The sequence below is a fragment of the Pseudorasbora parva genome, chromosome 13 (assembly GCF_024679245.1).
Source record: "Pseudorasbora parva isolate DD20220531a chromosome 13, ASM2467924v1, whole genome shotgun sequence".
NCBI lineage: Eukaryota > Metazoa > Chordata > Actinopteri > Cypriniformes > Gobionidae > Pseudorasbora > Pseudorasbora parva.
In genome coordinates this window covers 40579164-40604225 of record NC_090184.1, presented here as the reverse complement: position 1 = coordinate 40604225, position 25062 = coordinate 40579164, and the positions used below count along the sequence as shown (strand labels likewise).

The 25062-nt window shown below is 38.6% G+C and overlaps 2 protein-coding genes across 4 annotated transcripts; one reads left to right on the top strand and one right to left on the bottom strand.

Moving 5' to 3' along the window:
• Positions 1 to 287: 287 nt before the first annotated feature.
• Positions 288 to 8042, top strand: gpd1a (glycerol-3-phosphate dehydrogenase 1a). 2 transcript variants are annotated; one of them, XM_067414427.1, is made up of 9 exons: positions 288 to 470; positions 2809 to 2986; positions 4574 to 4714; positions 4866 to 5004; positions 5095 to 5207; positions 6147 to 6383; positions 7031 to 7137; positions 7587 to 7708; positions 7807 to 8042. In XM_067414427.1, the coding sequence occupies exons 1-8, from the start codon at positions 427 to 429 to the stop codon at positions 7681 to 7683; spliced, it is 1056 nt and encodes a 351-aa protein (XP_067270528.1). In that variant the 5' UTR covers positions 288 to 426; the 3' UTR covers positions 7684 to 7708; positions 7807 to 8042. The 2 variants fall into 2 exon arrangements, with proteins under 2 accessions (XP_067270528.1, XP_067270527.1); XM_067414426.1 differs by having other exon boundaries at positions 289 to 470; positions 7587 to 8042.
• si:ch73-233m11.2 (NACHT, LRR and PYD domains-containing protein 3) lies at positions 6390 to 23412 on the bottom strand. Of its 2 annotated transcripts, XM_067414414.1 has the most exons (10): positions 22889 to 23412; positions 18821 to 20399; positions 16236 to 16397; positions 15881 to 16045; positions 15622 to 15789; positions 13476 to 13649; positions 10551 to 10724; positions 10287 to 10454; positions 8994 to 9074; positions 6390 to 7111 (listed from the first exon to the last, which is right to left on the bottom strand). In XM_067414414.1, exons 1-9 carry the CDS (start codon positions 22908 to 22910, stop codon positions 9005 to 9007), a joined length of 2682 nt encoding a protein of 893 aa, XP_067270515.1. In that variant the 5' UTR covers positions 22911 to 23412; the 3' UTR covers positions 6390 to 7111; positions 8994 to 9004. The 2 variants fall into 2 exon arrangements, with proteins under 2 accessions (XP_067270515.1, XP_067270516.1); XM_067414415.1 differs by lacking the exon at positions 16236 to 16397.
• Between the last annotated feature and the right edge of the window lie 1650 nt (positions 23413 to 25062).

The following is a 25062-nucleotide window of genomic DNA, read 5'->3' as shown; positions in this document are numbered from 1 at the left end:
GTCAAATCAAAAGATAAATAGCATAAAAATAATCTATTATATTTTGCATAAAGCTTATTTTTAAGACCATTGCGATATAACACATTTCCCTACTTTTTACTTCTCGTCTCACTATATAACTGCTTGCTCATATTAAAAATAGATGAGCTTTACAGCTTTTGTCCAAATGAGAATAAAGTTTGTGTCAGTGCTTTGTGCTCACTTTATCGTTATAATGAATCACTTGTTTTGAGATTCGCTAATCACACCCACCAGCTGACAGTGGGCGGAGTCGACTGAGCTGTTTACGCCTTCTGAGTGGCCAATAGACACGGGGGCGTGGCCTATGCGGACAACACTCGAGTGTGCGCTCGCTGCGCCGCGGTTTGATTGACAGATCAGAGTGACTGTAATTCAGCGAAGGAGCCGGTGAAGATTCTCAGCGCAATGTCAAGTCCAAAAAAAGTTTGCATCGTCGGCTCTGGGAACTGGTAAAAAAATATTAAGATTTTCTTTTAGAAAAGACTGTTTGAGCTGTAGGGGTTCAGCCAGGGTCATTTGACAGCATGTGACTAGTTTAAACATCAACAAAGGCACACAATCTCACATGCTATGTACATGTTTAAGGTTATGACATTTGAAAGGGGATAACAGAAGGCATATTAATATGAAGGATATGGATATGCAATGCAGCTTTTGCTACATAAGATGAGTTCCACTTAAGAAGTTTGCTCAACAGCTGTGAATGTGCTTTTGGACAGTTAAACTTGAATACTATTGATCACTGTTTGCCTGAGCCATTTGTAACACTGCTGCAATGCGAACAAGTGGAGCACATGCTCCAGTCAGTCACACTGTTAGGTTCAGTATTTATGTTCCACAAGTTTCAACGATCCGTCCTACAGCCGTGTGGTCCAGTATAATATCCATTTCTAATCTAAATGAGCCTAAACGGACAGAAGCAGAAATACACACTCCCGGTCAAAAAGTTTTGATCGGTAAGATCTGTAATGTTTTTAGAAGACTCTTATGCTCACCAATGCTCCATTTATTCTTTTAACAATATACCAAAAACTAACAATTGCCAAATATTGTGAAATATTAAAATTCTGTGATCAAAGCTGAATTTTCAGCATAATTACCTCAGTCTTCAGTGTCTTCAGAAATCATTCTGATATGATGATTTACTGCTCAGGAAACATTTATGATTATTATCAATGTTGATTTTTTTTTTTTTTTTTTTTGTTCTTTGATGAATAGAAAGTTTAAAAGAACAGTATTTATCTGAAATAGACTGCTTTTGCAACATGGTATACCGTTCAAAAGTTTTGGATCAGTACTCAGTAAGAATTTTTTGGGTGCAAGAACTTAAAATGAATAACGTTACACCGATTCAGTAAAGATGCATTAAAATGATCAAAAGTGACAGTTAAGGCATTTATAAAAACATTTGAAATATAGGCTGTTCTTTTAAACTTTCTATTCATCAAAGAATCTTGAAGAAAATGATTTACACAACTGTTTTCAACTGATAATAATCATCAATGTTCCGAATCAGCATATTAGAATGATTTCTGAAGGATCATCTGACACTGAAGACTGGTAGCCTGACAAGCCAGACCCACATCAAGATGTTTGGTCTGGAAACTCACCATTGACAGCTCAATCCGAGGGGCGGGATAAACGGCTGTCTTTCAAACTCCCTCTGCACGCGATAGGATAGCGCTACAACCAACCAGAGCAACGAAGGTGAAGCAGAGCTCGCTGACTGATTAAACATTCGCCGTATCCGGTCGGCTAAACTACGAACACATCTTCCCGCTCTTTGTTCTTTTCTCAGAGAAAAGATCAGAGCTGATTCGAAAGACCGCCGCCGTTCGCCAGTTTCTGTGTTTACTAGAAGCACGCAAACGCAACTCAGCCGTCGTCATTATGGCCCCGCCCGCCGACTCTATACATGATGTGATTGGGCCATCCAGATTTTGAGGAACACAGCTCAGAAGGGTATTGAGAGTGCCTAGACGACACTTGCGGGCAGATTAAATTTGCTGCCGCTAGGGTGCGTCTAGATTTCTAGGCTAGAAGACTGGAGTAATGATGCTGAAAATTCAGATTTGACTACAGGAATACATTAGATTTTAATAATTTACAATATTACTGTTTTTTATTTTATTTTATAAATGCAGTATAGGTAAACTTAAGAGGCTTCTTCTAAAAACATAAAATCTTACTGATCGAAAACTTTTGAACGGCAGTATAAATCATACAATGCATGCAAAAATGTTAATTATCATTTTGTTATTGAATGGTTTCCTATGATTTGAATAATTTATAGATTTAGATTTAAGGTTTGCATGTGTTTAAACAAAGACTTTGAAATGGGCTACTGTTCCTTTAAAGCCACCCTATTTATGGTCAATACTCCAAAAGTAGATGTTTATATAACAACAATCCAAATTTATGTTTATGTATTCAGTTAAGAGCCATAAAAAAATGCTCAAGCAGTAATGCAAAATTGATTTGGTTGGATAGGCCTGTTTTGTAAATGAAGTGCCTAATCATCAGACGAGTTAACCCTCACTGCAGGACTGGACTGACCCTCTGATCTGACACAGCAGGGTTTGATCACTCTCATCTCTGTCTTGGATTGCAAAATCTCCCTTTCGGTGAAACAAGACGATCTCGGGACCTTTGTTAATTTACACACTGTATTGTAAAATAGCATGCAACCTTTCACATGCTGACCCCCCTCCCCCTCCCCCCCCCTCCCCTCTCTCTCTCTCTCTCTCTCTCTCTCTCTCTCTCTCTCTCGTTCTCTGATGTCCACAGGGGTTCTGCTATTGCTAAGATAGTTGGCACGAATGCGAGGAACAATACGAAGTTTGACTCCACGGTTAACATGTGGGTGTTTGAAGAGACGGTGAATGGGCGTAAACTCACAGAGATCATAAACACAGACCACGAGAACATCAAGTATTTGCCTGGACACAAGCTTCCAGATAATGTTGTAAGAAACTTTGTATTTTTTAATCATATCATTTATTACATATTTATTGCATACACTTATTACATACACATTAATAAAGTGTGTTATAATATATAATAAAATAATTAAAATACATTATAACATCCTGTTATAAATGTAAATACATTTTTTGCATACTTGTATAATAAAATTATAATTGAATGGTTTGAGAAACATTCTATTTTTATAAATTAAAGTGTGCAATCCTAATTCAAATCTCATAGCAAATAAGGTTATTAAAAAAATAGTATATTTTGCATATACAGTATACACCAAATTATATAGAATGTATACCATTAATGTATTATATATAAAATTATTATGTTTTTTTAATATACATATTACATGTTACTTTAATACATGTTATTTTAATATAATAAGATAATCAAAAAATATTGTATTACAAGACTAAAAATACTTGCTTGTTTTAATTTTATATATAATAAAATAATAAATAAATGTTGTTTAATAAAGTTTTAAATTGTTATTCATATTTTGATGCAAATATGGAATATTTAATTTGCCTATATAAAAATCAAGAGAATAATGCATTGTTTATACACACACACACACACACACACACACACACACACACATGTTGGTCTATGTGGTTTACAGGGACTCTCCATAGGCGTAATGGTTTTTATACTGTACAAACCGTATTTTCTATCCCCCTACACTGCCCCTGTCCCTAAACCTACCCATCACAGGAAACATTCTGCATTTTTACTTTCTCAAAAAAACATAATTTAGTATGTTTTTAAGGTCATTTGAATTATGAGGACATTTGATATGTCCTCATAAACCACATTTATAGTGTAATACCAGTGTAATACCCATGTAGTTATACAAATTTGTGTCCTCATAAACCACATAAAAGGCTCAAACACACACACACACACACACACACACACACACACACACACACATATATATATATATAATGACAATATATATGATAAAATGCATATTTAGCTACACGATGTAAACACACAGATGGCTCATTTCACGTTTTTGCTTGGGAAATTGTTTCAACAGCAAATAGTTGCTCTGCTACAGAGGAAGTAAACACAATACAGAAGTCTGGAGAAGAGTGCTGAGCCACCAGATTCTCCCCCAAATCTTAGGGAGGCACTTGCTGCTTTGTAAAGGAAACCATCCTTTTGCACTCAAGCAACTAATGAGAAGCTGACACAGCTGCATGTGGTTTCTCCATCATTGTGACCTGTAGACCAAATGTTTGAGAGTCAGCCAAATGGTTCAGCCTATAACCATCCCGGGACTGGGCTAGAGGCCTAGAAAACCATTGGCAGAGACATGCTACAGTAACCAGAAGGATTTAGAACGTGAACAAGGTGGTTTTGGCTTGACATGGACACGAACCCTGCCAAACAAATCAAATAAGCCGTTCGCATAATAAAACATAAAGCAGGGCACCTTAGGTGTAACCAATCTTATAGTGAAATGAATATATTGAGTGCACGTATGTTTCTCCAGGTTTCATCATTCAGGATCAAACAGATTCGTTTCCCTTCTCTCTATTCCTCTCTCGTTCTCTCTCGCTCACAGGTGGCGGTGCCAGATCTGCTCGACGCTGCCAAGAGCGCTGACATCCTGCTCTTTGTGATTCCACATCAGTTCATCGGTCGTGCTTGTGACACCATTAAGGGCAAAATCAAACAGGACGCGCTTGGAATGTCACTCATCAAGGTCATGATGAATATATGCAGTGTGTGCAAAACTCTGTCGTTTTCTCTCTTACTCAGCAGGAAAAAAAGAGGACAGTTGCTTTTTAAGATCGCAAGACTGTCACATTTTGACACAGATAGCAAACTCTGACTGTGCATGTGGGTTCATTTAGGGGGTGGATGAAGGACCGGATGGCCTGAAGCTCATCTCGGAGGTTATTCACGAGAAGCTGGGCATCAAGATGAGCGTGTTGATGGGAGCAAATATCGCCAACGAGGTGGCGGATGGGAAATTCTGTGAGACCACTATTGGTGAGGTTAATAAAAAGAATTGTGAATATGTTTGATAGGTCACTTTATGTTTGGGTGTGGATATGCATTTGTGTGTTTAATGTTTGTAAGGCTGCAGAGATCAAACTGACGGGGCGTTGCTTAAAGAACTCATGCAGACGCATCACTTCCGGGTCACGGTCGTACAGGAAGCAGATGTGGTGGAGATCTGTGGTGCACTGAAGGTTTGTTTATTCACACTTTTACATTTTACAACTAAAAAAAAAATCATAGAACAGTGCGTATGTGACACGATTCAAAATAATGTGATATCTGGTGTGTTTATTAAAGCTATTTTTAGGTTGATATTACATGCAGTGTGTACTTACATTAACTCAAGAAGTTGTTTTATCAACAGCAGTAATAATACTGGTCTGTCTTGATATGGCAAGTGTGATTTTGACAGTCTATTAACGTTCTCTTATATATACTATATACACTGACAAGAATGGGGACAATTGCACCACTAACTTAGAACTGTTGTTCAACTAATTAAACAAAAAATAAATAAATAAATAAAAATATATATGCATTTTTTAAATAAATGTCTATATAGTACTTATTAGTCTTTATTTATTAGTTTAAATTTGTAGTTATTTTAGTACTATTTTAGCAAACTAAACTAAAATTTGAAATGGTGCCAAGCAGATGATATTAAATATTTGTAATTATATATATATATATGTAATTATATATATATATATATATATATATATATATATATATATATATATATATATATATATATATATATCCTTTTAACAGAATAGTTGAATACATTATAGATTTATGCAATATCATACATTTATGCATTTGGCAGACGCTTTTAATCAAAGCAACTTCAATGCAATCACTTCATGTATTCCTTGTGAATCAGACCCATTACCTTGGCTCCATTGTTTGAGCACTGTTTGAGTTCAGATACAGAATTTTAATTTTTGAGTGCACTATCTCTTTAAGAATCCCATTTGCGTTTGTAACCAAACAAGCTTCATAGCGCACTGCAAGAACTCTAACACCATGAATTAAAATATAATGTCGACTTGTGATCTTTAGCCATTTTAAACTGTTGTAATCCAGCTCAGAACATGTCACATATTTAGACCCTCTTTGTCTTCCTACAGAATATAGTAGCAGTCGGAGCAGGTTTCTGTGACGGGTTGGGCTTTGGTGACAACACAAAGGCTGCGGTGATCAGACTGGGTCTCATGGAGATGATCAGCTTTGCTCGGCTGTTCTGCACCGCCGGCTCTGTCTCTTCTGCAACTTTCTTGGAGAGCTGTGGCGTTGCTGATCTCATCACGACATGTTACGGAGGACGAAATCGGAAAGTCGCAGAGGCCTTCGCCAAGACTGGCAAGGTAACACATCACCAAAAAAAAATCGACAACATTTTGAGATCACCAAAAAATGTGCACACCATTGTGCCATTTCAAACCTGTATGACCTTCCTTAGAAAAGCATACAGTATAAAAATCAGTGCTGTCAAGCTTCAAAAAGACACAAGTACCATAAAAGCAGTCCATTTAACTTTATTCCAAGTCTTTTAACTGTTTAGTGAGGAACTGTACAAACCACAATGTTAGTATTTTAATGTATAATGTTAGTACAGCTGTCAAATCTTATTTGTACTTTTATTTAAATCTGGCATGTCACAATTACTAGGTCCAGATTGCAGTCTGATAACCCTTTTCTCTTTTTGTGCATTTTCTTTTTAGTTTAGACTTGTTTTTATGTTTTTTTTCCTTATGTTTACTAAGGCTACATCTATTTGATCAAAGATACAATAATAGTGTGATGTGTTTAATCCTAGATTATCAAACCAGGACAGAAACAAAATTATTTCAAATCCATTTCAATTAAACATAACCCACAAAAAGAAAACTTTTGAAGTTTTGCATACAAGGTAAATAGTGCAAAACAAGCGCTTTAAAGTAGCAGTAACAGTGCTAATTGAAATAGAATAAAGCTTTCTCAGCATTTCTAGTCATTAGATTCTCTGTTTCAGTCTCTCGAAGAACTTGAAAAGGAAATGTTGAATGGGCAGAAGCTGCAGGGTCCGGCCACAGCCGCTGAAGTCCACACGATACTTAAAAACAAAGGTGTAATTGACAAGTAAGACATTGCGCATTTACATTAAAGAGTTCATTAAAGATAATTCTGTCATCATTTACCAGCCCTTATGTCATTCCAACCCTAAAAAACGTTTGTTCATCTTCGTAACACAGATGAAATCTGAGAGCTTTTGGTCCCTCCATTAACAGTTACACAACTACCACTTTGATGGATATGGATTATTGAATATGGATTAGTTTTCCGATCTCTTTATGAACTTTTGGTCGCATCAAAGTGGTAGTTGCTTGGTAGCTGTCAATGGAGGGACAAAAGGCTCTCAGATTTCAACAAAAAGATCTTCATTTGTGTTCCAAAGATGAACGAAAGTCTTAAAGATTTTGTAATGACATGAGGGTGACAATTAATGATAAAACTTTCAGTTTTGGGGTGAACTAAACCATTAAGACCAACCACAGTTCAACAAATCTGAACATTTTTTCTTCCCACAGATTTCCCCTTTTTAATGCAGTGTACAAGATCTGTTACGAGGGTCAGTCTGTTACCGAGTTCATCCGCTGCTTGCAGAACCATCCAGAACATCAGTAAAAGAAGGACAACGCTACAGTACTGAGTATGTGTGTGGTATATCCGTGTTCTGCTGAAAAGAATAGCATTGCTGTTATGTTTTAAACACTTTGACTAGTTTAATTAACCAGCAACTCTTCTCAGTCAGAAACCCATGATGCTCTAAGTTTCAGAAGGGGGTGATTGTTGCAGGGAGAGTGACCAAAGTCACATGAGGACGCTCTCTGAGTGCAGTCAGGTTTTGTCCTTTTTAATGGGTCCGTCCATTCAGCCACTTTATTCTGTATAAAAACTTTAAACGCCAGACTGAGCGCTCCTCTGTAAGTGCCACTAAAGTTAATGTTCTCAATATGTCATTTGAAATAAATCGCTGTATCTGTTCCAGTTGTCCATTTCTTTCAGACAATTATTTTGCGAATAAATTGCATTTTGAGGGTTGTCCAGCATGTGCAAGAACCAGATATGATATACACTCGCCCCAAAAAGTATGAAAATGTACAATTTACAATGGGCATGTTCCACTAATGCTTCACAACCAGAAAAAAAATATATAGTTATAGTAATTATAAATATATATAATTTTGTGTTTGTGACATATTCCATTCCTTCAAATATACACCAATCAGGCATGAGCGCTGTCAGGTGAAGTGAATAACACTGATTATCTTTTCATCATAGCACCTGTTGGGTGGGATATATTAGGCAGCAAATGAACATTTTGACCTCAAAGTTGATGTTAAAAGCAGGAAAAATGGACACGTGTAAGGAGCTGAGTGAGTTTGACAAAGGCCAAATTGTGATGGCTAGACGACTGGGTCAGAGCATCTCCAAAACTGCAACTCTTGTGGGGTGTTCCCGGTCTGCAGTGGTCAGTATCTATCAAAAGTACTCTAAGGAAGGAACAGTGGAGAACCGGTCACAGGGTCATGGACGACCAAGGCTCATTGATGCACGTGGGGAGCCTTTGACAATTTGGCCCTTGTTAAACTCGCTCAAATCCTAACACTTGCCCATTTTTCCTGCTTCTAACACATCAACTTTGAGGTCAAAATGTTCACTTGCAGCCTGATATATTCCGCCCACTAACAGGTGCCATGATGAAGAGATAATGTGTTACTCACTTCACCTGTCATAATGTTATGCCTGATCGATATAGATACTGCTTTATAATATTTTGTTACAAATGCAAAGACATTCATACTTGGGGGCGACTGTATAAAACTGTCTGTAAAACAGCCACTAGAGGGAGTAACTTTGCCTCTTTCTGCCAGGGAATAGATGGAACTGAATATGTATTCATTTTAAAAGTCAAGATATGCGGGTGTTCATACCTGAGATTCTTCTAGTAAACGATATTTGGGCATGTGTCCATCAAGTCAAAAACATCCTCACTGAAGTTATTATACTTCAGACTAGAAGAAAATGTAAGAAAAATAACACGTTAATACTGTATATCATATGTGTAATAAGTGCAATCATACAGCATTTTTTCTGGCTAAAATGTATGAAGAATATATGAGGAATAAAGAAAAAAAATACAAAAATGTTTCAATTACAAAATAAATTAGAAAATGTACTGCAAGGGGCAAGAACATGCATTAACAATATTAAAAGACGTGTTGGGTTAATATAAAATGTATCTTTTAATATGTATTTTAAATATAATTATTTTCCATTGAAAATAAAAAATGGTTAAAAAACAATGAAATGGCAAACAAACTAAAAGTAAACATATTTAAAAAAATGTATATTTAATTTGATTTATTTTCAATATATTTTTTGATATTATATATTTTCAATATACAATTGAATTTAAAAAGATAAAAATGTAAAAAAAACAAAAAAAAACTATAACTAATACTATAAATGCAATTGCCGTTTAAAAAATTAATTTGCGTAGCCATCACGTTCTATAGCTAGTAGCTACGGAGCAAAGGAATCAGTGTGGACCTCATCTATCGTTCCCTCGGGTCAATTTGACTCGAAACCACTGATCTACATAAATCAGTGCCCAAAACTCATTTTCAGTGTTCATCAGAGTGGTTCAAGACCTCAGGACTTTTGTCGCACATGAACCAAGAATACACAAAAAAAATTGACTAGATTAGAGAAATTTGTGTGGTTGAAATAAAAAAAAGTAACAAATCCTTAGGAAACTCCCTTAGGAACGAATAGAATGCCAGGAATGCTGCAGTATACATAGAAAAACCTAAAAATTGCTCAAAATTAAAACTAAAACGCTAAAAAAAATTACCCAATATTTTTTTTATAATGTCTAAATGTGTATCTCAATACTGAAGAGAACTGTCTCAAGACGGACTTTAGGACCCAGCGGAACAGCTCATTTACTCCATATAGAGCTATAAGGCCATCTAGTTGCAAGAATCATTAAAAAATATCATGTTATACTGTATATAGATTTTTTTTTTTCATTGCAGGTCGCCAGTCATAGAGCCAGTTACAAATATATTCCAACATGATGGAAATAGGCTTTCCATCTAATGTAAATCATTTACATAGTATAATAATTTATCTCTCCACATGTCCCGCAAATTCACATCTACTGTCCTACAAAAGAGCATTGACCAGGTGGTCACCCTAGTATATTCATAGGCTGAACTTACTTTAGTTTGGTCATTAGAGGACGGTCCAGCATTAATTTGACCAAATGTGGTACGGCGGAGTCCGTCAGTTTATTGTTTTCTAGGATGAGAGTTGATAAAGTGGCGCTGGCAGCAACAGATTCACACAACTCCTCTACGCAAGCGTCTGTCAGATTAAAATTATCCATACTGCAGAAACAAGACAAGACAGACATTTCAATCATCGGGTGTGGTTTTGTGGATTTCCAGCGATCTCCAATCATGCTAGTTGCGGTTGTCACTCACTCCAGGTGCTGTAGTTTGCAGTTTTTGTGCTTCAGCGCCTGCCACATGTATTTGGCTTCATTATCGCTCATATTATTCCATCCTAATGAGAGATTGATAAGCCTTGATGTGCCAGACGTCAAAACACTCCCCAGCGCTCGAAAGTTCTCCTTAGTCATCTCACAACTCGACAAACTACAACAAAACACACTCACTGTTTAGATTTCCTCTGGAAACGTGACTTTAAAACGAAAAAGATAATAATGTAAATGTTTCTGTAGTCTATATAGTGTTTAATGCAATTACATCGGTAGTAACTGTAATTCAGTTACAGAAAAATTAAGAGTAATTTACTTTTTCACAGGAAAATTGTATTAAATTACTATAATTAAATAGTAATTAATTAAAACCAAAACTGTAATTTGAATGTGTCCTTGCTTATTATCAGTATGAATTTCTTTTAAAGTCCTCATGAAATCAAAATCAATCTTATTTACTTTGTTAGCACATATTACAGGTCTCAGGGTGAACAATTAATCCGTGCAAGTTAAAGGGTTACTTCAGCGATTAGCATATGGCTTTGTATCAGTAGAAACCCTGGAGTATATTCGAATGATTTGTGCCCCCTCATATCTCCCTGAGACAAGAGATTTATTCATTTTATTTCTGGAAAAATTCCTCTAATGATGCAAATATCGTCCATTTGCTCCATCGGAGGAATTGTTGGCCAGAGGCTAAAGACTACAGCCAGCAGAGGGAGCCATTTCCGCAACTCGCGCGTGGGGGATGGAGATCACACTCACAGCACTCAGCTCACAGCTCAGCCTCAGGCATTGATGTTTAAAGGGGGGGTGAAATGCTGTTTCATGCATACTGAGCTTTTTACACTGTTAAAGACTTGGATTCCCATCCTAAACATAGACAAAGTTTCAAAAACTAATGTTGGACGTTTGATGGAGTATTTCTGTGTTAAAAATACTCCTTCCGGTTTCTCACAAGTTTCGGCGAGTTTTTTTCGAGTATGGGTCTACTTGATGTTAAATAGAGCGGAAGGTCCTTGTATGGGCCGTATGGGCTCTTCTCCCGGAAGGGTGCGCTGCGCGCGCGCGTGACTAGAGTGAGAGAGGAAATGCACGCTGTAAACAGTCTCTCAGGTGCAGATCCAGTCGTCCGTGAACACTTATGTTGCGTGCCGCGCTCCACTTTATTCCTATGGGTGACGTCGAGCGATTTCAACGCTTCAGCACAGCATTCCAGGAAGGCAGCGCTGCATTTGAACCGATTTGAACGCAGAAATGACGGGAAGCTTCAAGGCATCGCTTCAGTCGCGTCGCAAAGTGGATTTCCACGGTCACTGCTGTCACAGGACTTCACCAAATCATACCAAAGAAGTGTGTTTTTGACGGAGCGGTCCTGCTTTGGAAGATGCCGGTGAGTAAATCAACTTCAAATGTCTCTGCTATTGGCTACCGTCGCATGAGTAAACATCAGTAAACGATACGATCGCGTGCTTCGTCATTCAAATGCGCTAACGGTTACTCCATTGTTGTTCTGTATAACACTATTCTGACTCTGACGTGCAAAACCGTTTTGCTTGCTACCTCTAAGGTCTAGTCACATACAATAGTCCATAAACCGAATCATGTCCTCATAAACTGCACACAAAGGCCCCTAAATACAGTACATACCACAGAGACGGACATCCTGATGTCGCTGTTTCTCCTGTTCAATATATTTCAGTCTCAGATTTGATTGTGGATCATTATCTGTATTAGCTGAGATAGATGGGTTTCTCCACGCTTGAGGACGTCACCGCTTAGCGCGCTTGTCATTCTTTAGCTCCGCCCACACGATACGCCTCCAGGCGCTCGTTTTTTTCCGGAAAGACTCGGTACAGCCCATATTTCTTTTATAAATATGATAAAACTAAAGACTTTTCGGAGATATGAAGGATGCAATACTACTCTATAGGTACTCAAGATTGACATGAGATTGACTGAAACTGAGTGTTTCACCCCCCCCTTTAAACGGTGCGGCCAGCAGAGCAAAGTAAGTCTTTCAACTTCTCAAACTAATTCCAATGAAAGTTAAGCTTTCAAAGGCATGAACTGAAAACGCGGCAGACTGAACATGCGCTGTGAATCTATGCTGCGGACACGTTTACCTCAGCTCTCATCACGAGCTCATCCATGATTGTCAATGTGACTCCTGCAGCGTTTTGGGCTGTGAGACTCCCTCAGCGGCTAAATCACATATTAAACAGACACGTTCAGTTTTTAATTGTAGTGTCTGTTCTCTAACTGAACTCATTTTATGAAAATGAACGCGGTCGTGGTGGGAAAGTGATCAGTGATTCAGTAATCTAGTAGCAGTAGCTTTGGGAGTGGCTTCACAAGGCAGCGAAGCCTTCTGGGAATTGTTGTCTTTCATCCCCATGAGACAAAAATAAGTTTTCTGTCTTTTCTCAGTCTAGAAAGCACTTAAAAAAAAAATAATTTCACATTTCTACTATATTAATGACCCAGTTTAAATACAGATTCATCTTCCCAGCGCTGAAGTACTCCTTTAATACACAGAATTTGTTTTGCCGTGGTAATCTTTAATCAAAATCTGAAAAGTTACTTCCGGTCTGGAAACGGCGTTCCTTCTCAGCTGATGTCAGTTTGACGGCTTGTGTTTTAAAATGCGTAACCTCTCTCCTCCAGCCGTTAGTCTGCTATGAACACGAGATGGAGAGGAGGAGCGCTGAGGTCAAACTCTGCCCTCTGTTCAATCTTCCATTTCACTTGGAAATACGTCACAGCACTGAAGAAATCTCACTCGCTACTTCAGGTTCAGTGGGACTTTAAAAGTGTGTATTCTCTACTGATCCAAGCAAAGAAAAATAATATGTTTTAACATGCTCTTCATCAATGTGGATAAAAAACAACTAATTTGCATACATACTCAAGTTTTTCCAGTGTGCAGGCAGGAGCCATTAGGGCTTGACATATGTGCATTGCTCCTGATTGGCCGAGATCATTCATCGACACGTCCAGCTCAGTCAGACAGCAGTTTTCTGATTGGAGGGCAGCTGCCAGGGAGGGGCAGCAGGAGCCAGTCAACTCACAATCTAAAACTCTGCAATAACAAGTATTTTTAATTAAACTCCAATTAGCCAGTAAATACATTCGAGATTTATTTTCAAAATGTATTGTTATTAGTGAACTTTACAGTAGTGTTAGCACCACTGATGGTTGCTTCAACTCACCCCTTATAATGTGTATATATATATATATATATATATATATATATATATATATATATATATATATATATATATATATATATATATATGCATATACACTGGGCAGGAATAACATTATGACCACTGACAGGTGAAGTGAGTAACACATTATCTCTTTATCATGGCACCTGTTAGTATATTAGGCACTAAGTGAACCATTTAACCTCACAGTTGATGTGTTAGAAGCAGGAAAAATGGACAAAAATGGATTTGAGCGAGTTTGACAAAGCCCAAATTGTGATGGCTGGCATCTCCAAAACTGCAGCTCTTGTGGGGTGTTCCCGGTCTGCAGTGGTCAGTATCTATCAAAAGTGCTCCAAGAAGGAACAGCGGTGAACCGGCGACAGGGTCATGGACGACCAAGGCTCATTGATGCACGTGGGGAGCGAAGGCTGGCCTGTGTGGTCTGATTAAACAGACGAGCTACTGTAGCTCAAATTACTCAAGAAATGAATGCTGGTTCTGATAGAAAGGCATCAGAATACACAGTACATCGCAGTTTGTTGCAGTCATTGATGCAGTGATGCTATGAACAATGTTCTGCTGGGAAACCTTGGGTCCTGCCATTCATGTGGATGTTACTTTGACACACACCACCTACCTAAGGAGACCATGTAATAATAATATTAATTAATTACATTTATATAGCGCTTTTCTAGGCACCCAAAGCGCTTTACATTGAAGGGGGGAATCTCCTCAACCACCACTAATGTGCAGCATCCACCGGATGATGCGACGGCAGCCATATTGCGCCAGAACGCTCACCACACGCCAGCTGATTGGTGGAGAGGAGACCGAGTGATGAAGCCAATCAGGAGAGGGGGATGATTAGGAGGCCATGATGGACAGAGGCCAGTGGGAAAATTTGGCCAGGAAGCAGGGGTTACACCCCTACTCTTTATCGAAGGACATCCTGGGATTTTTAACGACCACAGAGAGTCAGGACCTCGGTTTAACGTCTCATCCGAAAGACGGTGCTCTTTGACAGTACAGTGTCCCCATCACTATACTGGGGTTTTAGGACCCACACAAACCACAGGGCGAGCACCCCCTGCTGGCCTCACTAACACCTCTACCAGCAGCTGCCTGGTTTTCCCAGCTGGTCTCCCATCCAGGTACTGACCCGGCTCAGCCCTGCTTAGCTTCAGTGGGAAACCAGTCTTGGACTACAGAGTGATGTACACCCTCATATGTATGTGTGTATGTGTGTGTGTGTGTGTGTGTGTGTGTGTATGTATGTGTGTGTGTGTATGTGTGTATGTATGTATGTGTGTGTATGCATGCATGTATGCGTGTATGCATGTATGTGTGTGTGTGTGTGTGTGTGTGTGTGTGTGTGTGTGTGTGTGTGTGTGTGTGTGTGTGTATGTGTGTATGTATGTATGTGTGTATGTATGTATTTGTGTGTGTATGTATGTATGAATGTGTGTATGTGTGTATGTGTGTATGTATGTATGTATGCATGTATTTGTGTGTGTATGTATGTATGTATGTGTGTGTGTAAGTATGTATGTGTGTATGTATGTATGCGTGTGTGTGTGTGTATGTTGTATGTATGTATGTGTGTATGCGTGTGTGTGTGTATGTATGTATATGTGTATGTATGTATGCATGTATGTGTGTATATGTGTATATATGTATGCATGCATGCGCGTGCGTGCGTGTGTGTGTGTGTATGTTTGTATGTATGTATGTATGTGTGTGTATGTATGTATGTGTGTATGTTATGTATGTGTGTGTGTGTATGTATGTGTGTATGTTATGTATGTATGTAGGTATGTATGTATGTATGTATGTATGCTTTACTTCAATGTGTTCAGGCGGCGTTTCTGTATCGCTTGTGAGATCAGTTCCATCCCATCATCCCTCAGTGAGTTCCGGCTCAGGTGTAGTATCCTCAGCTCTGAAAAACCATTTTCCAGAGCTGAAGACAGTGCAGACATGGATGCTGCTGTCAGTGAGCACTTATCCATACTGCAGAATAAATGCACACAAACAACAAACTGTATTGCTTTCATTTCTATATTTCTGCTTCCAAACATGTGATGTATTATGAAGAGTGTACTTGATTTCCTGTAGTCTGCAGTTCTCCAGTGCACTGCTGAGATGAATAAGGCCTTGATCCGCTAGGTTACTCCATAAGAGATTCAGCACACGCAGTCGGGAGCCTCCGGAGAACATCTTCGCCAGTTCTACACAATCAGCTGAGTTTAATTCGCATCCAACCAACCTGAACACAGTGACGACACATTTCAGAAAGTATTCCAGCGTAAGAATGACGGGTCCCAGTGTATCAAAAATGATATTGATGTTGGAGCTGTGGCACAGTGGGACATAAGCTCTCGCCATACAGGATACAGTTTTGAATTCAGTAATTCTGTCTTTTCTAATAAGGGCACATACATACAAAATGTTCTTACGAGAGATACTGCACCGGAGAGCGTGTGAGAGCATGGCAGAGGGTTCTGAATGAATCGTTTTCCAATGTGGAGTAGGACAAATCCAGCGAGGTTGTCTGGCCCTCAGCCAGCGCTGTTGCTAGGTGGGTGACGGCGGCGAAATTGAGTCGACTACGCATCAGACTGAAGGGATAAATGACACATTGGACTTTAATTGTCAGGACAAAAAACTGACTTAACAGACTTAAACATTTTTTTAAATGAACTTGTCATCAGTAAGATTTCTTTTTGGTAAAGAAATTAATACTTTTATTTAGCAAGAAGTTGAATTGTGGAATGTGCCAAAGACTGCAAAAGAAAATCAATGCCCATTTCATCAATGCAACTTTGGCCCCGCCCACTGGTCTGTTAGTGAGATGATGAGGAGAGAAAAGCGATACAGGATCTCTGGACTAAAACTATCACTACCTTCTAAAGGATACTAATGCTAGGAATGTGCTTATTTATGTTCAACAATATCAGTCTCAGTTGAGCATTATTTATTTGTATTCGGTAAATTTCATTGTGGATTCTTTGGTCACAATTTCGGCACAGGCTTTGCAAACAGATTTTTCTGAAATGGACTCGACAGTAATGCCACACCATGTTTCTAATGCCTGATCTGTGACCAGTGATTTCTGATATGTAATGATTCATGTACAGTCAGATTTTCTTTGTCTGTGTCAGTAAATCAAACCAGTGACTAAACACTCAACTTAACATTGTTTCTCTTAGTAGAATGAAAATAAATGATATATATCAATTCATTTTAAATTACATATAGAAAGCGATCAAAGAAAGCTCCTTTTACAATCCCTGGAGCTGTCAACTTTGTTTTGGCTTTACAGCAAATCTAGACAAAAATCGTGTCATAGTCCAGTTTAAGTAATTTCAGTGATGGGGGCAGCTCAATAATATTGTTGAATATTTAGAGTCCTCAACTAAGCCAAAAGCCAAAGGCAACGGTCAATTTCTGTCAGTTCAAACAGCGCAAATTTATCAGTGACGAAGTTCTGGACCTAGACTGGGTAAACCCAGCCTGATCTGCCAGCAATTTGATTTCGCCCGGCAACCCAGTCTGGAAACCTGTACATTAATTTCCACTGCTTCTGTTACACTTTTGCAGGAACCAATCACAGACTGGCTTATCCACTTGGCACGCTATAGGTGGGTTTAAAACGATGACAGATGGGTCGTTGCCATTTGATCACGCCTCTTGTGGTCTAATTGGTTGAAGGACTGTCCAATTGCGTGCAGAGTTATTCAAATAATGCTCGTTGATCACGCCTCTTGTGCAGTAGAAAATGCAGAGCAGACTCCCAGACCAATGTTCAATTTTAAATTGAGCTTTGTCAGGTGATAGCCAGACAATACTGGACCCCCATAATAATCAACAAATCTCTTATTTACATTGTGTCCGTACTGTTAGTTATGATGAAAGCATTCGTTAGTGTGATGAGGAGATCACTGCACTCATGCGCCCAACATTTCTCTGATCGATCAACTACAATGCTCATCACTGCAGCTTTAATGTCACAATCTAAATATAATGCTATAATCAACACTTTTCACGATTAACCTTGAGAGCTGTAATAGTAAAAATGTGCTAAAAGTTTTTGGGAGAGTTCCACTATAGCCATTTCATATATAAAGATGTCAGCCAATCACAGCAGTGGGCTTTTATACTAAGGACTCACAGCAGACACGTTCCTTCAAATTAGCGTTAATTAGCAAAAGAGCATCAAGTTAGAGGCTAAAATCAGGGTAGGAACAATGCCTTTTATTTTTGATTTAAAAATCATACTAACATTATAAGTGCACCACAGGAAACTTAAAACAATAAAACAGTTTATTACCCCTTTAAACTAGCCTGACAAGCCACACCCACATCAAGATGTTTGGTCTGGAAACTCACCATTGACAGCTCAATCTGAGGGGCGGGATAAACGGTTGTCTTTCAAACTCCCTCTGCACGCGATAGGATAGCACTACAACCAACCAGAGCAACGAAGGTGAAGCAGAGCTCGCTGACTGATTAAACATTCGCCGTATCCGGTCGGCTAAACTCAGAACACATCTTCCCCTTTTAAGAATGACTTCAGTGCCGTTCTTTGTTCTTTTCTCAGAGAAAAGCTTAACTCCAAGTCTTCCAGAGTCGCGGTCAAAGCTGATTCGAAAGACCGCCGCCGTTCGCCAGTTTCTGTGTTTACTAGAAGCGCAAACGCAACTCGGCCGTCGTCATTATGGCCCCGTCCGCCGACTCTATACACGATGTGATTGGCCGTCCAGATTCTGAGGAATACAGCTCAGATGGGTATTGAGAGTTCCTAGACGACTCTTGCGGGCAAATTAAATTTGCTGCCGCTAGGGTGCGTCTAGATTTCTAGGCTACCTTTAAACAATATTTCATGATTTCCTCAAATATATTTAGTAGCAAGTACAACTGTTTTCAAAATTGATTATGTATATGTAAATTCAGCCTGAGGTGGTTTAGGAGATTAAAACAATAGAAGTTATAAGTGCATCTAGTAGTAGTGCAATGTAAAAATCCAAAACGTCAGACTTACCAAATGCTTTTCGACAGCCTTAACGCTGGTATTAGTTTCTGTGCCTGCTCATCTGTTAGTTTTCCTTTATATAGGTTCATATCCTCCAGCTCTCCCAGACAGCTCACTACATATGACAGCGCTTCACAGTCGGGCTCCTGCATTTCACTGTAGCCCACAAGCCGCCACTGGCTCTTACGGATGCTTTCTTTGACCAGAGATGAGTTACGTGCATGTAGCAGAATCCGAAAAACACGAAAATGCTTTTTTGCATTGATATCTGACAACACTGTAGAAGCATATCCCATCAACCACTGCAAGAATTCTGCCATTCGGCTTTCATCGAACCTGTCCACGGAGTCTTCAAGTGGTTTACGCTGGACTGAGTTTGACAGCCCTGCTAGAAATGTATAGTACAAATCCGAGCACTCGTCCAAGATCTGCAAGGAGTGGTCGAGATAAAATGAGGCGGCCAATAAGAACTCTTGCATCACTGGAGACAGGAAAGTGAACGTGGTATCAGGGGAAGTGACATCCCCATTGATGCAAAAGAAAGCAGAAAGCACAGGATGGTGCAGAAAAGAACGCAGGCCACAGGAAGTGACGTCGTTGTAGGAGCAAACCGGTTTGGTAAGTTTCCCCAAACCTACCACAAGCTCTCTGGTTTCTTCTGCATGCATCTTCTGTTTTTGCAGGAGCATGCGTGTTATAATGCTGAGGAGGTGAGTAAGAGTCTCAGGTGGGGCATTTTCACTCTCCAATTGCATGTTAAACACATTGCAAAGCGTCCAGCAGAAGGCCGGACGAAAACACTGCTCATCTACTCTCAACGCCTGCTTACTTTGCTGAAAAAATCTGTCTGACAGACTTACATCGCCAAAGAACCCCTGGAAAAACATCCTCTTTTGTGCCTGGGAGAACCCAACCACCTCGAAAAATCTCAAAGATGCAAACTCGAATGGCTCTCTGGACGTGATCAACATTGACGCTCCAGGAAGCAGAGCAGATCCGTGAAGAAGACTTAACAGCAATACGGAGCCGGTCGCTTCTTGTTGTACGTCATAGACAAGACTAGAGGAGGACGATGGATAGCATAGAAGGCCCTGCAATTGCTCCAGCCCGTCGAGCACAAGAAGTAAAGATTGAGGCCTCTGTAGAGCGAAGGCGAGGCTCTCAGCGGAGATCTGAGTGTGTATGCGGCCCAACATGCCCTGCAAACTCTCAGCTTTCCCTTCAAGAGCAGCCAGCTCCAAAACAGGCACTCGCAGAAGGAGTGTGTAATGTTGCAGCCGCGTGCCAGTCGCCCAATCCCAAATGACCTTTTCCACCACTGTAGTCTTACCCATTCCAACTCCACCATGAAAAACCACTCTGCAGCCTACAGTTCCTGGAGAAAACTCTCGAGATATGACATCCTCAAAAACTTCCCTATCTCCTCTCGAAGCACTATCACGACGGTCGTTACACAGGCACACTGAGAGGGGCGTGTAGTGGCCTCTCTGGATCACTTCGCGCACAGGCTGACCTCCCAAAAGCGAGTTGGGAAGAGTTGAGTTCAGCACAGAGTTTCTCAAGGCCTCCTTGTGCAATTGCTGCATGTCTGTGAAAAGAAAAATATACACTAAAAATGAAGTATTTGATTACATCACACTATCTATATATCTATCTATCTATCTATCTATCTATCTATCTATCTATCTATCTATCTATCTATCTATCTATCTATCTATCTACCTATCTATCCGTCCGTCCGTCCGTCGACCGAAAAAAAATATGGACGACAGGACCATGTGACACCTCCAGAGGTCTGAATATGGTGCAGACATCTTGATTTGATCAAGTATATTTTTACTTGCAGGTAAAAATAAATGAATGGGACAAATAAATAAAAAAATACATATTACGCAAGTTAATAGACACATCCTTGCTGAAATGTATTGCTGTTGTGTTTGTTGTTGTTAACAGGAATGTTTATTTTCTCTGCTTTAGGATTGCAAGTGTCTTGGGACAGGTGAGGGAGTGGGAAACTTGGCCATGGTTTGTCCTCGTGGATGAGGTGTTGGGACAGGTATTCTAACAACCCCCGTCCTCATTGCCTCCACCTCTGAGGACACACCAGGGCCAAGTTCAGTAGTGGATGACCAAGATGAGGAGGAGCCAGAGCCAGCCAAGAGGAAACGAGACCGAGAGGAGGAGCTGATCGAGATCCTGAGGGAGGACATGAAGTTTCAGCGAGAGTGGGAGAGAATGGACAGATTGTTTTCTTTTCTTGAGAGATTGGTAAAGAACCAATTTTTAATTTTTGTAAATTTAATATTATAGTTCTACACATTATTTTTGGTTATGCAAGTTGTAATTTGTAAATTAAAGTAATTTTTGTGCATTGTTTATTTTTGTAATGTAAATTAAACTTAAAATAAAACCAAGAAATTGTTTTATACAAATTTGTTATGCAAGTTTTGTAAATGAAATAAATGATTCTGTACATTTATTTTTGTCATGTCAATTAATTTGTACATGAAACAATAAATTGTTCTAAACATTTTTGTTTACAGTACTTTTTACAACAATTTACAAGATAAGTTAGGTTAAGGGAAAAAATTAAAATCAAATGTTAAATAAACAGTACGTATTGGAAGAAAAGGTTTTATGTTGACTTTTATTGAGCAAGAGAGACAATGGATGGGCAGCACAATAGAGACCCTGATAAAGCATATGTCAGCGGGACATCATCTGGGATCAGCACATTTTTCCACTGTCTACCAAAAGGTTTGCAGTGCTGACTCAGATGTTTTCAGAAAGAGTGATAAATTAAATCTTACACATTCTCAAAAATGGCATTATAACATTTTTTAACATGCATAACTGTTCACAGGAAAAGAAGGAAGCATTTGCAGGCCGTGTTTTTGAAGGAGCCTTCAAAGGACCTTTGGATTGGGACAGCCTTTGTCTCGCCGCGGTGACGCAATCCGCTAAACCTTCCACTGTAAACAAGTCTCGGTGCGTGAAGGCAAAGAAAAGAGGATGCGTATTTTATTATAAACTTGTTCATTATTTTGGCAAGATTTTACTTGCACAAATGTAAATATAGTAACCAAAAACCTGCTTTTAAAACATTTTTTTTTGTTTTAAAGTATTAATGATACTCTGTCCTATATAAAACATATGTGCTTCAAATAACAAAAAAGCTATTGAAACAATTTGTGCTAATTGTTTGAATGTATATAATGTGTGTATATATACCCCCTGGCATATTGTATATTTTCTTGTTCTGTGTACAGTTTGTATACTTGAACTTTTGTACAATAAAAAAAAAAGTCTCGGTGAGTCCTTTGAAGGCTGCGCCGGCCGAGCACTTCGAAGGACACAACCTTCAAAGGATGCAGCCCTTAAATTGGGACACAGCTATAAGAAAATATATTCCGATATGGAAGTCTGTGTCCCCAAAAGCAGCCTGGTTACAGACTTTCTTCAAAATATTTCTACAAAATATCTACAAAACTTATTTTGTGTTCAGCAGAAGAAAAAAGAAACTCGTAGAGATTTGCAACATTATGAGGGTGAGTAGCCAAATTTTTATTTTTGGGTGAACTATCCCTTTAAAGTGCACCAAATGAGCTACTAAAGAGTTCTTTAGAAATAAATAAAATAATCATAATCATTATAAATATTATTATAAATAATCATATAATGTATTCTTTTGCAAGTTCACATTGATCTTATGTTTTCTCATGGTTTAGTTGAGCTGTCAGTTTATCAGTGTTCAGTCAATTCATTAGCCTATACTTATTTTTTATGTATGTCCCGGACGTCCTTTGACTGACTGACTGACTGACAGACAGACAGAAAGACAGACAGATATGACAGATAGATGTCGAATGCTTTAGAAATGTAATTAAGTAAAATCAAGTCATTCCTTAGCCTGACAAGCCAGACCCACATCAAGGTGTTTGCGGCTAGGGTGCGTCTACATTTCTAGGCTAGTCACTCATTACTGTCCCACTCAAGTTCAACCTCCTGAAGTGTGTCTGAGCTAAACATCACACAGTCAGAGGTTTCAGACTCACAACTGAAACTGTTTTTGCTCACCATATGAAATCTCGCTCTGCATGACTGGACACGACGATATCGTGAGAACTTCTGGTGTTACGAGCGTCGAGCGGTAGGTGTGTGTCTGTGGTGGTGTGTCTGTGTCTGACAGGCTGGTCAGTCGACTCGTTACTCTTTTTTCAGGGGAGAATGAGGAAGTGACTTGTGTTCGTATTTAATAAGACCCCTCCTAATTACTACACAATGACATGGGCGTCGGAACCATTGTGTGTGGGTGGGACAAGACCCCCCCTGTTGTTGTGGATACATGGATACATGCGCAATATCTTCTAAAACATATTGGCATTCTAAAGTTGAGTGTATTGACTGGAAATATGCATGGATGCTGCCCAAAAAATATTGCATAATTAATAAGGTGAGAGAAGTACATTTTAAGATACTTCATCTGGTGTACCCAGTTAAAAATGTTTCCTCGATTTTGTGCTGATGTTGTGATTTCTGTGGCACTGAGGAGGAAAATGTCCATTTATTTTTAAGTTGCATTTACAGCCAAATGTTTTAGGTAGATTTGGAATGCTATCTTTGTAAATGTTTAGGGATGAAAGATTGTTTTTCTGAAAAAGATGTTTTGTTTTTTTTTATGGACAACCATTGTCACCAGATGTGGCATTCACTATTAATGTCTGTTTGATAATTGGAAAATATCATATTCATAAGCAAAAATGGGCTAAAGAAAAACCCATTTTTTCGTTGTTTCGGTTAGAAATGAAGAGTTATATTGAATTATTACTTGGGATGAAAAACAGCAAAGCAAAACGTACTAGGTCTTTATGTGAAGCTTTCAGGTTATTTACTTAATGTTCTCATACTCTCTCTTTTTTTCTCTTTTCTTTTAATTATATAATTTAATTTTTTAGACTATATTTAATTGTTCTTGTATTGTTGAATTTGTGAATATTATATGTATTTTTGTTTTAAATTTGTTATGTGTGTAACTGGTATTTAAATAAATAAAATAAAAATAAAAATAAAAAAAGTTGTGGATACATGAGCCAGTTTAATGGCGCTGCTGGTCAGAACAAAGTTTACTGTCTCTTTTATCTCGAACATAAACTGATACAGAGGGAAAGACTGATACAAAATAAATAATAACCCTTTGTGGACTGTCAATGCGGCGCTTACAAACGCGGATCCAAAAAGAAGTTAAACAACGCCATCTGTGGTTGGATTTAGAGATGTTGCTTCATGGTTGTGTGTTTAAGGTGTTGAATCCTTTAGTTACTTTCATCGGAATATTATCAAGCCTGTTTCTCTCTCTGAAGATAAAAGAACAAGCTTTGCTTCACCCCTGTATTACTTAGACTGTATTACTTAGAATTAATAAAGAGAGGGGTAGAAGTTAAATTTGTAATTACTTTGCTTATAAAACTGATAAAGAACCATCAAACCTATAGCCAAGAAGCATCTGTCACTATTCTGACTTCTTAAGAGATCGACAGGTCAGTGAATCATTCAAACCATCTCATTTAGGCATTTATTTTCTTTTTACACTGATCAACGCACACACATAGCCTATAAGATCGAATAGGCTATCACAATCTCCAGCTTTTAGTTCAACCAATGACATTTAGATCTCATTATATTTGCATGTGTATTATTGCACTGACTAACGTTATTTACATTCGCGTTAGACACAACCGACTGTGTTTATGTCACTAATTCTCACATTTTTACATAATTTTGTGTATTGGACTGTTGAAGGAAACAATTTGTAGGCTAATGTGTGAGCTCTAAGTTACAGGCGTGTGTGTGTGTCGTTATTATGAGCTCATATCTCCTCCTGTAACTGTTATTAAGAAATGCTATAAAATCGCTAGCATGTTCAAATGATTTCCGTTCTCCATCCCGAGACGAGCGTGAAATGTTGAATCGGATTATGCAGATTGCTTTAGTGTAGGTGCGATGTCTTTTGAAACCAGAAGCAATTTGTTAATTTTGAGAGATTTTTGCTGCAATTATTTCTCACAAGAAAGTTTTCAAATGACTGATTTGATGTGATAATCTTTGCTGATTAATTTACTAATAAACATTTGTGGTAATTTTCCACTTTATAAACTCAAAACTTGCATAATTGTACTCATTCTCGCGCAATATACCCGCGCCAATATCCGACCGTGTGGTATCGTTTTAATATCGGTACTTCGGTATTAAAT

What these genes read in the sequence shown, in the direction of transcription:
- gpd1a (XM_067414427.1), top strand. Translation starts at nt 427, where the DNA reads ATGTCAAGTCCAAAAAAAGTTTGCATCGTCGGCTCTGGGAACTG. An exon ending in ATTCTGTGAGACCACTATTG is followed by an intron (nt 5,005 to 5,094) that starts GTGAGGTTAATA and finishes AATGTTTGTAAG; the next exon opens with GCTGCAGAGATCAAACTGAC. An exon ending in AACAAAGGTGTAATTGACAA is followed by an intron (nt 7,138 to 7,586) that starts GTAAGACATTGC and finishes TTCTTCCCACAG; the next exon opens with ATTTCCCCTTTTTAATGCAG.
- si:ch73-233m11.2 (XM_067414414.1), bottom strand. Translation starts at nt 22,910, where the DNA reads ATGCAGAGCGAGATTTCATATG. An exon ending in AGGCTGTCGAAAAGCATTTG is followed by an intron (nt 16,398 to 18,820) that starts GTAAGTCTGACG and finishes TTATCCCTTCAG; the next exon opens with TCTGATGCGTAGTCGACTCA. An exon ending in CCTCTAATGACCAAACTAAA is followed by an intron (nt 9,075 to 10,286) that starts GTAAGTTCAGCC and finishes ATTTTCTTCTAG; the next exon opens with TCTGAAGTATAATAACTTCA.